At 38.9% G+C, this 14019-nt stretch overlaps 1 protein-coding gene across 4 annotated transcripts in view; it reads right to left on the bottom strand.

The window, feature by feature from the left end:
• NFKB1 (nuclear factor kappa B subunit 1) overlaps window positions 1-14019 on the bottom strand; it is a 119047-nt gene that overhangs the window by 40691 nt on the left and 64337 nt on the right. For all 4 annotated transcript variants that reach the window (XM_023252904.2, XM_023252903.2, XM_023252906.2 and 1 more), the window contains 2 exons: window positions 11254-11402; window positions 641-804 (listed from right to left, as the gene is read on the bottom strand). In XM_023252904.2, coding sequence (XP_023108672.2) covers window positions 641-804; window positions 11254-11402 — 313 coding nt within the window. The remainder of the gene's footprint in view (window positions 1-640; window positions 805-11253; window positions 11403-14019) is intronic.

The following is a 14019-nucleotide window of genomic DNA, read 5'->3' on the forward strand; positions in this document are numbered from 1 at the left end:
GGTTGCCGGAGTAGGAGGTGATCACAGGATTACCAGACCAATGGACAAAGTTTAAAAGCAGACACTTTTGTACGTGTGGTAGGACAAGGATTGGAGTTCAAGGAGAAAAAATACAGGTAAAAGCAGGAAAACACAAAATCATAGCATTTGTATGAGAAAGAGAATAGTTTATGATGTGCCTGAAGAGCCCAAAGAGATTCCTTACCATAAGGTGAGCGGGGGAAGGCAGAAGAAGAGGTGTTCTTTGAACTAAGTGTTGAACTATGAACTGGGTTTGACAGGCTGGAAAGGGCAGGGTGGGATGTTTTAGGTAGGTACCTACAGAGGTATGAATATGCATCATTTATCGGGGGGTAGTGATGGGGAGAGGTGGGTACATGATGGAATTGGAGATGAATCTGGAAAGGTGGCTGGGGCCAGACTGAGAGCTTTGTGTACCAAGCTAGGGAGATACAAATTTTATTCTAGAAAATAGCAGGATGCCGTCAAAAGGTTTCTGAGCAGGGAAGGTGTGGTGGGGGGGGGGGCACTAAAGTCTGGGAGAAGGAGAAACGTGAGGCACACAGAGGAGCACCTGGTCTACACACAAGCAAAGGAGAGCCTGATCTTGAAGGATCAAGGTTGGTGGCATGGCACTCACCCGTGAGCTGTCGGTCTCCTCCCCCTTCTGCTTGCAAATAGGCAAGATCAGGATGTACCAGAAGTCCGGGATTGTAGCCCTTTGTACATGCCTCTGTCATTCGTGCTTCCAGTGTTTCAAATACTTTTTTCTTTGTCACATGAAGTATACCTAAGTTTGCAAAGCTGGAGAAAAAGGCAAAAACAGCCACAACAAGCACTGAATGTTAGGCAGTCAATGACTAGAGTCTGGTTTCACTTTAGCAAAATGGCTTTTAAAAAACACACAGGCCTCAATCACTGGAGCCCACACTGTAATCAAACACATTACTATTTCTACAGTGAAACATATAGAGTAGACTTACCAAGGAATAATAAAGACTATAAACCACCACACATCGGGTCAGATTGGGTTTTGCCACCAAATGAGTCTGTGGTGAACTCAGCAAAATCTTTTGGTTTTCAGAGTTTATTAGATTTTCAAATGGTGATTAAGCGAGTAGGGTATACGTGTGTGTGTGTGTGTGTGTGTGTGTGTGTGTGTGTGTATACATACATATACATATACGTATACACTACTAAAGAAGTTTTACCTAGACTCATTTTAAACAATTTTCTGGGACAGTTGTTTAAATTTTTTTTCAAATTCTGAATACAGTACTAACTTATCTAATTTTTTTTTAAAGAATAAGAATAATATTATAACTCGAAGAATTTTTTTCTTTTGGCTCATCTTTGGCTTTCTGGATTTAAAGTCTACATGGAGTCCCATCTTCTGTTGGGTGATCTGTGAGGCTGGAATTATTACCACTAGAATGCCATCGAATTCTCCATGTTTTCAGGATGGAGCACTTTTATCTCATGAAGCCTACATACCTATAGGACAAAACATTTTTTTTCAACGTTTATTTATTTTTTTGGGGGGACACAGAGAGACAGAGCATGAACGGGGGAGGGGCAGAGAGAGACGGAGACACAGAATCGGAAACAGGCTCCAGGCTCCGAGCCATCAGCCCAGAGCCTGATGCGGGGCTCGAACTCACGGACCGCGAGATCGTGACCTGGCTGAAGTCGGACGCTTAACCGACTGCGCCACCCAGGCGCCCCAGGACAAAACATTTTAATAAGCTAAATAAAGCAATTTAAGGGATTTTGGAGAAATTATATAAAATACTCCAGCCACTAATTTTTAAAGTTCATGAAACAAAAAAGTATATTCAATAAACATAATACAACAAACAAAAAAGTACTTTACCAAGGAGACCCATTCATTCAACAAATATTTGTTCAGCTCCTTATTAGTGCCAGGCAGTGTCCTGGATGCTTTTGCCAGCACTCAGGAATCCCTCCCTCCATAGAATTTATGTGCTGGTGTAACCAGAGAGAAGAAACAAATGGAGAAGCAAATTTTACGGTATAATTGAGAAGGCATTAAGAGTACCAAGAAATAAATAAATAAAATAAATAAATAAGGTGGGAATGGAGAAAAGGAAAGGTACACTTAGAAGACATGATGCTTTAAAGTAGGGATAGACCAGAGAGGGCGTCACTGAAATGGTGACAAGTGAGCAATGACTGAAAGAAGGTGAGGGAAAAGATGTGGATATACGGAAGAAAAGTATTCAAGGTGGAAGGAGTAACAAGTTCAAAGACCCCGAGGGAGGACCATGACTGGTGTTTTCGGAAGACAATAGCAAGGAGGCCAATGCTGCTGGAGGAAAATCAGCAAGAGGCCAGTAGTAAGTGAAAAGTTCAAAGAGCCGGGGAGCCTGTGCAGCTCAGTCAGTTAAGCATCCGACTCTTGATTCTGGCTCAGGTCACGATCTCATGGTCGGGAGATCGAGCCCCATGTTGGGCTCATGCTCAGCGTAGAGTCTGCTTGGGATTCCCTCTCTCTCTCTCCCTCTCTCTTTGCCCATCTCCCAATCTCTCTCTCTCAAAATAAATAAATAAACATTTAAAAACAAAAAGAAAAGTTCAAAGAGCAAAGTGGGGGCACAGATCTTTTAAAGCCTTGTAAGCTTTTGCCAAGACTTTTCTTTTGCTCTGGCTTTTATTCAGAAAGAAAAAAAAAAGATTAGTAAGGGAAAGACAGAAATATTGTAACAACTGGACTAGATGAAACAAAGACAAAGATAGTCTAAGATAATAAGGACTAAGATGGTGTGGGAAGACCAGATGAACTAGGCGAAGAAAATATAGAAGGTGAAGGCAGAATGAGATGAGCACTCATACAGAGGTCCAGAGACACAATGAGACACGTGTCCAGACAGTGATAGAAAAAAGTAGGACATGATCGTGGCATAATGTATAGATTTATTAAATCGCTATGCTGTGCACCTGGGACTAATGTAAACATTGTGTGTCAATTATACTAAAAAAGAAAAAGTAGAATAGCTGAGACACACAGAGAAGAAAACAGACCAAAAGAATATAAACTCCTGAGGGCAGAGATCTCTGGTGCCTAGAAGAGTGCCTGACATATGGGTGCCTAACACGTGTCTGTTGAATAAATGAATGCATGAATTAGCACAGCACAGAAAAGGTGCAATGGGACATGATGACATGCCTGGAGGCACAGGTAGCTTTTTAATAGAAACAACACCTCCATCTTTTGGCTTTTTAGGCTGGACTCCTATATACAACATGTACCTCCATATAGGTAATGACACTGGCAAACATCTGTTACACTTTACCACATATAAAGTGATTTTCATGCACATTATTTAACTAATCCCCGTGAAAAAGGCATCATCCTTATGTGAATAACTTATTTACTCTGGTAATAAATGGAACAATATAGAAGCCAGTCTTCTGTTTCAGATAATGATGGAAGAAACAGAGACCAGATTGAGTCTTTCACCTTACATAACATAAAACATATGAAAAAATGGTTTTCCAACACTGAACAATGGCAGCACAGGACACTGATCCTTAAGAGATCAACTACGGTGAATCCTACAATTATGCTGCTTTAATGCCTAGAGTTTTCTGATTGCAGCATAGGAAGGGAGACTCTAAACAGACCTGGCCATCTCCTCGAGTTTGGAGATTGAGTTAAAAATCTGAGAAGGCCAAAGGGGCCAGAATTCACAGGCAGAGAACCAGAGAAGAGCCACACACAGAGAGATACTCAGAGATGTACACAGGTTTTGCCTTGAGTCTTCAGCTAAGTACTGATTGGAGATGTGTGTGACGAAACAACCCAAGGCTGAGGAAAAATCTAAACAAAACAAGAAAAACAAAAAACAAAAAACAACCCAGAAAGAAGCAGACAAAGATTTCTTGGAGCACACATGGGGCTGGAATAGTTCAAGAAATCTTGTAATACATAAATCATCAGCATGAATATTCAGAAAGTTACTGGCTTTGCAATGGTGTCAAATTAACCCTAAAGGCTGCCCCTGTTTCCCTAACAAAGCTTAGAAGTAAGTCTAGGAAGGATAAAACTGCTCCCAAATTTAATTTCTATCAATGTTCAAAAATATTCAAAGGCATACAAAAGAAAGAAAGAAAGAAAGAAAGAAAGAAAGAAAGAAAGAAAGAAAAGAAAAAGAAAAAGGACAGCATGCAACAATCTAAAATTCAAAATGTCTGCCATTCAATCAAAAATTATCAGGCATGCAAAAAATAGGAAAATACAACTCATAAGGAGGATAAAAATCGATCAATAGCAACAGATCCAGATGTGAGACAGAACACAGAATTTAAAGACACATTCATTGAAATAGCTATTATGGATATATTGTATAGGGTCAAGATAATAAAAACCTTTAGAATATTAAGGAGACACATGGAAGATATTAAAAAAAAAAGACCTCCAACAAACCTATAGAGATGAAAAAACTGCAATGTCTCAAAAGAAAAATATACCGAATGGAATGAAAAACAGATTAGACACTACAGACAAAAGGATTAGTGAACTTGAGAACACAGTGATAGAATTGTTCAAAATGAAACACAGGAAAAAGAACAAATTTTAAAAAGAACAGGTCTCCAGTGAGCTGTGGGATAATTTTAAAAGCCAAATACACATGTAATTGGTGCTTCAGAAGAAGAGGAAAATGAGGAGTGGATGGAAAAAAATATTTTGAAAAGTAATAGCTGACAAGTTTAAAATTTATTTAAAAAAACTATAAACCCAGAGATCCAAAAATCTCAATGAACCCCAAGCACAAAAAACATGAAGAAAACTACATTAATGCCCATTTAATCAAACTGCTTCAAATTAGTGAGGAGAAAGGAAAAACTAATAAAGAGAAAATCTAGAGCTGATAGAGAAGATATGGCACTTGATGTGACGAGGAACAAAATATCAGGAGGGCAGCAGACCTCTTGATGGAAGCAAGGCAAAAGCCAGAACACCTATGGGGTAGCACATTTTCAGAATGTGAAAGAAGAACTCTGTCAACTTGGAATTCTATATTCTTCAAAAATATCTTTCTAAAACAGAGACAAAATAAAGAGGTTATAGATGTTTGATAACTGAAGAATTGCATCAGCAGCAGACCAGCAGTAGAAGAAAAAGGAGAGGAAGGGCTTCAGGCAGAAAAAAATGGCACCAGAGAGAAATCTTGACCTATGAAACAGAATGATGAGCACTGTAAATGATAAATACATGTTTAAATATAAATACTTTTTTCCTTATTTAAAATTTCTTTTAAAAGATAATTGAGCATAGGGGCACCTGGGTGGGTGGCTCAGTTGGTTAAGCGTCCGACTTTGGCTCAGTCATGATCTTGTGGTTGACCAGTTCGAGCCCCATGTCAGACTCTGTGCTGACAGTTCAGAGCCTGGAGCCTGATTCGGATTCTGTGTCTCCCTGTCTCTCTGCCCCTCCCATACTCATGCTCTGTCTCTCTCTGCCTCTCAAAAATAAATAAATGTTAAAAAAGAAAAGATACTTGAGCATTAAAAACAAAAATAAAAAACAATATATTGTGGAACTTATCACATATATAGATGTAAAATAGAGTACAGAAAATAGCACAAGGGCCGAGAGGGGAAACTGAAGTGTTGTTCATATATGATATATGAAGACACACAGTGTTACTCAATGGGAGACTAAGGTAAGTGAAAGATGCGTATAGCATAACAAGCTGTAAAACAACTTCTAAAAACTATAGAGGTATCGGGGCGCCTGGGTGGCGCAGTCGGTTAAGCGTCCGACTTCAGCCAGGTCACGATCTCGCGGTCCGGGAGTTCGAGCCCCGCGTCAGGCTCTGGGCTGATGGCTCGGAGCCTGGAGCCTGTTTCCGATTCTGTGTCTCCCTCTCTCTCTGCCCCTCCCCCGTTCATGCTCTGTCTCTCTCTGTCCCAAAAATAAATAAACGTTGAAAAAAAAAATTAAAAATAAAAAATGAAAAAAAAAAAACTATAGAGGTATAAACCAAAAGGAAGATAAAATAAAACATAATTAATCTAAAAGAAGGCAGAAAAAAGAGGAAAAGGGGAACAAAAATCAGATGTGACAAGCAGAAAACAAATAGCAAGAGGGTAGAATGAAACACAGCTCTATGAGTAATAAGATTAAATACAGATTATTTAAACACCTCAATTAAAAGGCAGAGAGCATCAGATGGAATAAAAATAATAAGACCCAACTATATGCAGTGCATATTTACTTTGAATATTAAGACACAAACAGCTTAAAACTAAGAGGATGGAAAAAAAAAATGTTCCAAGCTAAGGTTAATCAAAATAAAGCTGAAATAGGTAAAATAGTATCAGTCAAGGTAGATTTTAGAGCAAAAATGTTACCAGGAATAAAAGAGGGTCATCTCATAATGATAAAGGGATCAATTCATTGAGAATCCTAAATGTTTATGTATCTAATAAAAGAACTTCACAATACAAGAAGCAAAATCTTACAAACTGGAAGAAGAAATAGATATATCTATAAATATGGTCTGAGATTTCAACATCCATCTGTCAATAATTTCTAGAACAAGTAGTGGGAAAGTCAGTAAGGATACAGAAGACTTGAACAACACTATCACACAACTTGACCTGACATTTTAGAACATGCATTCAACTTGATTAGACTAGTCATTCTTTTTAAGTGCACAAGGAACATTTACCAAGACATAACATATTCTGATCCATAAAGCAAGTCTCAATAAACTTAAAAAGACTGAAATCATACAAAGTATCCTCTTAACAGTACTGAATTAAATTAGATATCCATAAATGAAAGATATCTAGGCAGGGGTATATTTAAATGAAGATGTAGTAATTAATTGTTGAAGCTGGGTGATGAGTACAATGGGGGTTCATTATGCTATGCTTTCTACTTTTGTGTATGTTTGAAAATTTATAGAATAAAATGTAAAAGAAAACAAAAGTGGACATTTGTATTAAAAAACAGCACATGCAGCTTAAAAAATCGAGAATCATAAATGTTAATACATGGGAATTCAAGGTGATACAGCCACTTTGGAAAACAATATGGTAGGTTCTTACCAAGACAAATGGACTCTTAGCATCTGTCCCTTCATTTTCACTCCTCTGTATTTATCCAAGCCCCCCAAAAATGAAAACTTATGTTCACACTAAAAGTGGTTCTCTCATCCAAAATGGAAAATAAACTTCATGTTCTTTAGCAGGTGGATTGATAAACAGACTGTGATACATCAATACAATGCAATACTACTTAGAAATGAAAAGGAATAAGACCGCTGATACACACAACAACCTGGAGGAATCTTAAATGCATGATGCTAAGTGAAAGAAGCCAGACTCAAAAAGGCTACATATTGCATGATTCCATTTGTATGTCATTCTGGAACATTCCTATATGTATAGGAGACAGATCAGGAGTTGCCATGGGCTGGACTGCAAGGTAGAGCTGACTCTAAAGGGGCACACAGGATTTTGGGGGGCAATGGTACTATTCTACACCTTCCTTGACTGTGATTCTTATTTGAGTACTTGTCAAAATTCATAGACCTGTACACTTTAAAGAGTTAATATTAGAGGCGCCTGGGTGGCTCAGTCGATTGATTGTCTGACTTCAGCTCAGGTCATGATCTTGCAGTCTGTGAGTTCGAGCCCCACGTCAGGCTCTGTGCTGACAGCTCAGAGCCTGGAGCCTGCTTTGGATTCTGTGTCTCCCTGTCTCTCTGCCCCTCCCCCGCTCGCACTCTGTCTCTCTCTCTTTCTCTCAAAAATAAATCAAAACTAAAAAAATTTAAAAAGTAATATAAAGTGACCAAAGGTGACTTTAATTAGCAGCCAGGTTTGAAAGCCTCTGCACTGTGCCAGATGTTTCCATCATCATCATCATCATCATCATCATCATCATCTGAGAACTACTGCTGCCCTCTGGGTTGGTTTGAATCCCCATGTCATTAGGTTGGGATTCTACAGTGGCCCTTCCATCTGGCCCTTCTACCTGTCAGGACTCAAACACTGATTTATAGCTGGCACAAGATTCAAAAGCACCCCTGACTCACAATATATACTTTAATTTGGAAGTTGGACACTTCCAATTTCACTCCATATTTTGTCCATTTTCTCCAAACAGCATCTTTTCTGTGTATTAAGGTTTAATATTATGAAACTGCTAGTAATCGTTTTTGGACCTACAAAACCACCAATTTAATAGCTCATTGATGGAGGCCTTGTTTCTCTTTTATATTTATATATTTACTTCTAGTGCTTACAATTGGTATATGTTGTAAATATTAGTTAAAAAAAAAAGACTTCACATCTCTCTAAATTAGGGCTGCCAGGAAACAGAGGGTGTGGTGATTATTGGTAAGGAAAGTGGCTTAAAGCAAAGTCAAGTAACAGATAGTTTCCACTGATTGAAAACTTCAAGAGAACTAAAATGTTGTTGAAACACATTGTTGACCTTCAAGGTCAAAAATAAAACGCCAAATTAAAATTATTTTTATGAGGACAGACACTAACAGCTAACTAAACAAATGAGTAAGAAATACGAAGACAAAATGAAAGTTAAATAAAAAAAAAAAAAGTCTTAAGGTAAAACCCCACAGATTTAAGCACTCAAACCTCCAATCATCCCTTAGTCATCAAAAAATGAGTATTTTAATATGGATAGCAAAATATATTTGAAAACAGAAACGAAATTTTATTGGTGAACCTAAAGAAAAGTTAATTCTTTGGTTTTGATAATTTATTTAATTTTGTTTTTATTTTTTTAATTTTAGTTTCAGTATAGTTAACATATGGTTTTGTTGTACAATATAGTGACTTGACAGGTTCATATGTTACTCAGTGCTCATCAAGGTACTCCTAATCCCATCTCACCCATCCCCTACCCATCACCCCTCTGGCTTTGATAATTTAAAAGTTATTTATCTCCTCAGTGTCATTTTTTATAGATCCTCCTTGATGTGCTGGATTGGTGCCCTGCTTGTGAATATATACTCTTAACCTAAGCTATATTAATGAAAATAGGTAATCTTGATTCCATTTCTAGTATTGACAAATCTAAGGAATAACTCTGGCTATCTTCCTAAATTTTTCTCTGTGCTCTTCTTACCTACAAGTTAGAACCAAATAATAATAATCAATGACACTCCATAAATAAGTATGGGGCAAGTCTGCTCATGTTATTTCGTAGTATTAGCTAATAGTTCAGACTAGAATTTGTGAGAGGTAAAAGGCCTGGAGATAAACTATGTAACCCAATGCTGATATTGTATAAGAGAAGAAGTTAAAGTGCTCAGGAAGTCATGCAAATTGCCCCCAATCCTACTGTTGAGTGTGACAGAAATGAAAATAGAATTCTGGTTTCCAGACTCCTAGCCTGATATTCTCTCTACTAACATGTAACAGGTTCTGACATCGGAAACTTAAAAAAAATTAAAAAGTAAGAGAGACAAATAAATCACGAAGGAAATATTATATTTTAGGAAACACTGTAAGCATAAGTTTCTCAGCTAAAAATCGATTATAAAAGGAGTACCAGTGTTTCATAGAACACTCTGAAAAGGAAAGTCTACTGAATCTATTGTAACTTTTAAGTGGCATCCTCTTGACTAAATTTCTCAGTGAAACTGTATAGGGTCACAGAATCCCGCATCGCTATGATGAGACATCTTGATAACCAAACTTAGGTCGTGTAGATGCTCAGAATGTTTGTTGAATGAATGAGTGAATGAATGAGTTCTCCCAACTACGGAACTCCATTACAAGAGAGGAAAGGATTTCCTCCCTTTCCTTAGAAACAGGGAACTTCTACTCCCGCTCGCTGTAGGTCTCAAACTAAATAACCATTAGTTCCTTCTAAAACCCTGGAAGATTACTAAGCCAAGCCACAGAAACACCAAATTATAGACAACATACTGGCAGCTTTATAATAACAAATATTATTAGTAAGGAACTTCATCTATAATTTCCTCTAAAGGCTGTGATTATCACACAGATTAAACAGAACCAACACTTCAAACTGACAGCAGCCTTTTGGGGTAAATCCGCAGAAACGCTAAGTGATCAATTAGTCTGAAACTCTGACAATTACCCTGCATTTCAAAGCTCTCCTAGGTCAGTCAGGAACTGTAAAGAGTAGTCCAAAACAGACGAGGAACCAACTGTGACATACAACAGGAAACAGGCCAGTCTTTCAAGAGAATGTTGAAACAAGTTCATATAAAGCACAACAGAATTTTTCAAATCAATTTAAACTTCTTCCTCCAATCTAGAGTCTTTTTTTTTTCCCCTAACATCAAAAGAATCAGATTTTAGTGACTTAAAAGAAAGCTCTCTCTCTAGGTTTTTCACACTTGAATATTTTCACAGTCAAACAAAGAAATACCTAGGAACATGAAAGTTCAACCTCCCCAATAACAACCAACTTAAAACTTGATCGGAATTCAAAGCCTGAAATGCTACCATCAACTTAATTACAGTTGATACAAATAATTCCTTTCTTTTGAGTGAATAGTCCAGATTAACTGGGATTTTATCATGAACTGTTTAAACCAGCAGTAGGACACCCTAGAAGACATTCTTAAAAATTAAACAAAATTTAAAATTTCTTACTCCTTTTGGGCTGAATTTATTTTGTAATACTTCATTCACTTAAAATTCCTTGTTCTATCTGTCTAACTCTTAAATGAGTATGTCCCTTTGTATTTACATTTCAAGTCTAATGAATGCCAAAACAAATTTGCATTCCTTGGCTTCTTAATCTGAGCACACTTTCTAAACAGCGTAGAACTGAAACAATATTTATCTATTTCATGGTTAAAATGTTCACGCTATAAATCCAAACTCATTAGTTCATTAAAAGAATCATCAAGGTGTTTATTTCTGCCACAGTTAGGTTTCTTCTAATTAGTCCTTATCTTTATCTCCAGAAGGAAGATACTGCTGAAAGTGGTACAAACGCTTCATACATGAAGTAACCATAATTTATTATCCCCTCTGGGCCACTTTCGAAAGGGGGTGCTATAAATAATTTGGCCAGGACCACAGGTACAAAGTCAGGAAAACCCAGACATGTGGGTAATCTTTCTCCTGGGAGTTCAAGTGAGAACTCACCTTTTCATTTTAAGGCCCTCTGAGGATCTTGGGCAGGTTCCTAATGTAAGGGGTGTGTTCCAAGCCTTCGGGTGCCATGTTTATCTGATCATACCTTCTAAGGTATCATCCACCCTCACTTACCCGACCACCATGTCCTTGGGTCCGGCGGTTACAGTGCAGATCCCATCCTCACAGTGTTTTCCCACCAGGCTGTGTGCATGCAGGTGGATGTTTTTTCCATTTGTGACCAACTGAACAATAACCTTTGCAGGTCCCATATAGTTGCAGATCTATACAAGAAGCACATTGAAAAAGTTAGTACATCTGACTATACTGCAGCATGGAAAAACACTTAAGACAAACCAGTAAGTATAAAAAGTACGTGATACAATATTAGGCATACCTATACATAGAGGACCAGAGCTCCACTTTTCAAACTAGGTGAGGAGCAAATGGTGGGATGGAGATCAATTAAAATGCTAATGCCGGTTGTTAGTTGTTGTGTGTGGAGAGGATACATTCCCGCAGCAGGCCATTTCTAATGCTGCATGTACTGTTAAAGTTGGAATAGCACATGTCGGCTGCTGTGTAGCCATGAAGCGTCCCTTTCCTACTAACCAAGAACACACTTCATCTGCACCCTCATCACAACGGCCAGCCATGAGTGCTGGGAAAAGATCCCTGAGAAGGGATTTGGGACTGATGGATTGATGGAAATAGAAGGAGAGAGAGGAGCAGAAACAGTGTACCTCAAGTCTCTGCCATGAGATTAGGCAGGAGGTGGAGTCTTGCCAGGGAAGGGGCTCTGAAATGTCCTTGGTCAGGACACATCAGCCTTTGGCAGCGCTCTCTGCTATGAGCTCTGACAACTGAGTTACGTATATCCGGGTCGCAGTACGTCAATTCAAATAAATGCACTTCCTACGTGCAAATCCTTAGATCTGACACCTACTTAGCGTTTGTCTCATAAAACCATATTTTTCCACTTAAGATAACTCATCTTTTTAGTTGTTATGCCTTTAAAATGATGACAACAGCAATAAAAAGGAAGTAGCATGGAGAAAATGGCATTTTAAAGCAAAGACAGCTTGGACACCCTTTCTTCTCTAGTTGGTCCTCCAGCCCCCTATAGCAAGTAGACCACAGATTCCTCCCTTGAGAAAGCCCCAATATTAAAATCATACTAACAGAATAGACCAATTTGCCTTATTTTTACTTTTCTGAATCCCACAAGGCAGAATTCTGTGATAAATTCAGCCAAACTATTGGAAATGCACTATATTTCCTCAAAGGGTAACCAGGCACCCTGGTTTGCCTGGGACAGGGTGGGGGGTGGGGTTCCCAGGGCTTTCAGGCTAACACTGGGAAGAGTTCATCACCCTATTTCCTTAGCTCATATTTTCTCCCTTTGAGGGAGTGAGTGAACCTAAATCCAGGATCTCCCGACCATATGATCATTAGAGATATTTTAATCTGTACAAGTAGCCCATTGCTTGGAAGGAAAAGAAAGTGGACAGGAATCCCATCTAGCCACGAATCTTTGATGTAAGTCTTTCTGACATAAACTTGAGGAAGAACCTACACTTGCCAATTAAATTTCTTGGAAAAAGACAGAATCCCTTTCAACCAGTCTACTTCTATAAATACCATCAAACAGATCCATATTCCATTGAGGCAAGGTTTTGTTAGGATTTTTTCAGTATGGATTTTTTTTTTGCCCCAGTCCAATCTCTCATTGCAAGGGTTGAGAAGAAGTTGATCAGGGCTGGGACCGTTTGGCAGAGGGTTTGGGGAAGAGAAGTTTCCTGCCCTGAGCAAAGGACAGAATCCTTTCTAATCAACAGTGCAACTCCCCGCGAAAACCCTAGGGCCTCTTTGCCCGAACTTCGGCCCAGAGCTGCTGCTAAAGTTTGCTTTCAAACCCTGTAATGCTCCTTCCCAAGAAGTGGCCTTCTGTCCTTGCAGAGCACACTCATCACAAAGAACGTTAAGGATTAAATTTGTTTTTGACCACCAGCTCAAAGCACAAATAAATAATTTCTTAAATAGGTACAGCACTTAAAAAAGCCTTCTGGGCATACAAATAATTATGAACTTGGTTGCTTTCCCTTTTAAAAGATGCAGAAGAAAGCCTCTGTCCTTCAGGACAGGACAGGACAGGGCAGGACAGGGAATGAAAAGTTCTGGGTTTGCTCCAAAACTGGCTGTTGTGCCTGCATACCCCCTGGACTGCCGATGCCAGTTCAGGGCCGTGGTGTCAACATGTGAGATCTGCCTTGGTTATGATGACATATTCTACAGGGACTTCTTTAGCAGTAAATGAACAGTGAAAAGCACTAAATAGACCATGTAATTGCACTTCTAAGTGCATGGAGCACAGAAATGCAACAGTGTAAGGCATGATGAAGTGCTTCACTTGGGTGAAATCAGGGAGGCTTTCCACCTAAGCAGAACATCGGAAGGAATCCAGCGATCAGAGCCCCATCACTCTGGATAGTGGGACCGTTCAATGTCGCCACCGGGAAGGAATCAGTCACTAGCACTGAAGGAAAGAGTGGGAGGTGTCCTCAAAAAGTACTCACATCTTTTTCTTGCTATTACTTCATGAGCGAAGGGTGGCAAGAATGAGGAACTGAGTAGTCTCTGAGGTAAAAGGACCTGAAAAAGTTGCCAGTGACTAATGTGCAGTTTGATCCATTTGAAAGACTTCAGGTCAGCATGGCATCATCTGGTTTTTACATCGACCACAGGGCAACGACAGGGAGGCCCCTGGGTTTTGTGGACTTTCCAAAATACTGACTGAAAGAAGAAAGCTGAAGTGCGGGGACAGAAAAAAAATGATACTATTTTCAGGTTATGTGGCAGATGAAGAAAATGGAATTCTACCTTAGAGGAGGGTGTGTTTCA

Source organism: Felis catus, chromosome B1 (assembly GCF_018350175.1).
Source record: "Felis catus isolate Fca126 chromosome B1, F.catus_Fca126_mat1.0, whole genome shotgun sequence".
NCBI lineage: Eukaryota > Metazoa > Chordata > Mammalia > Carnivora > Felidae > Felis > Felis catus.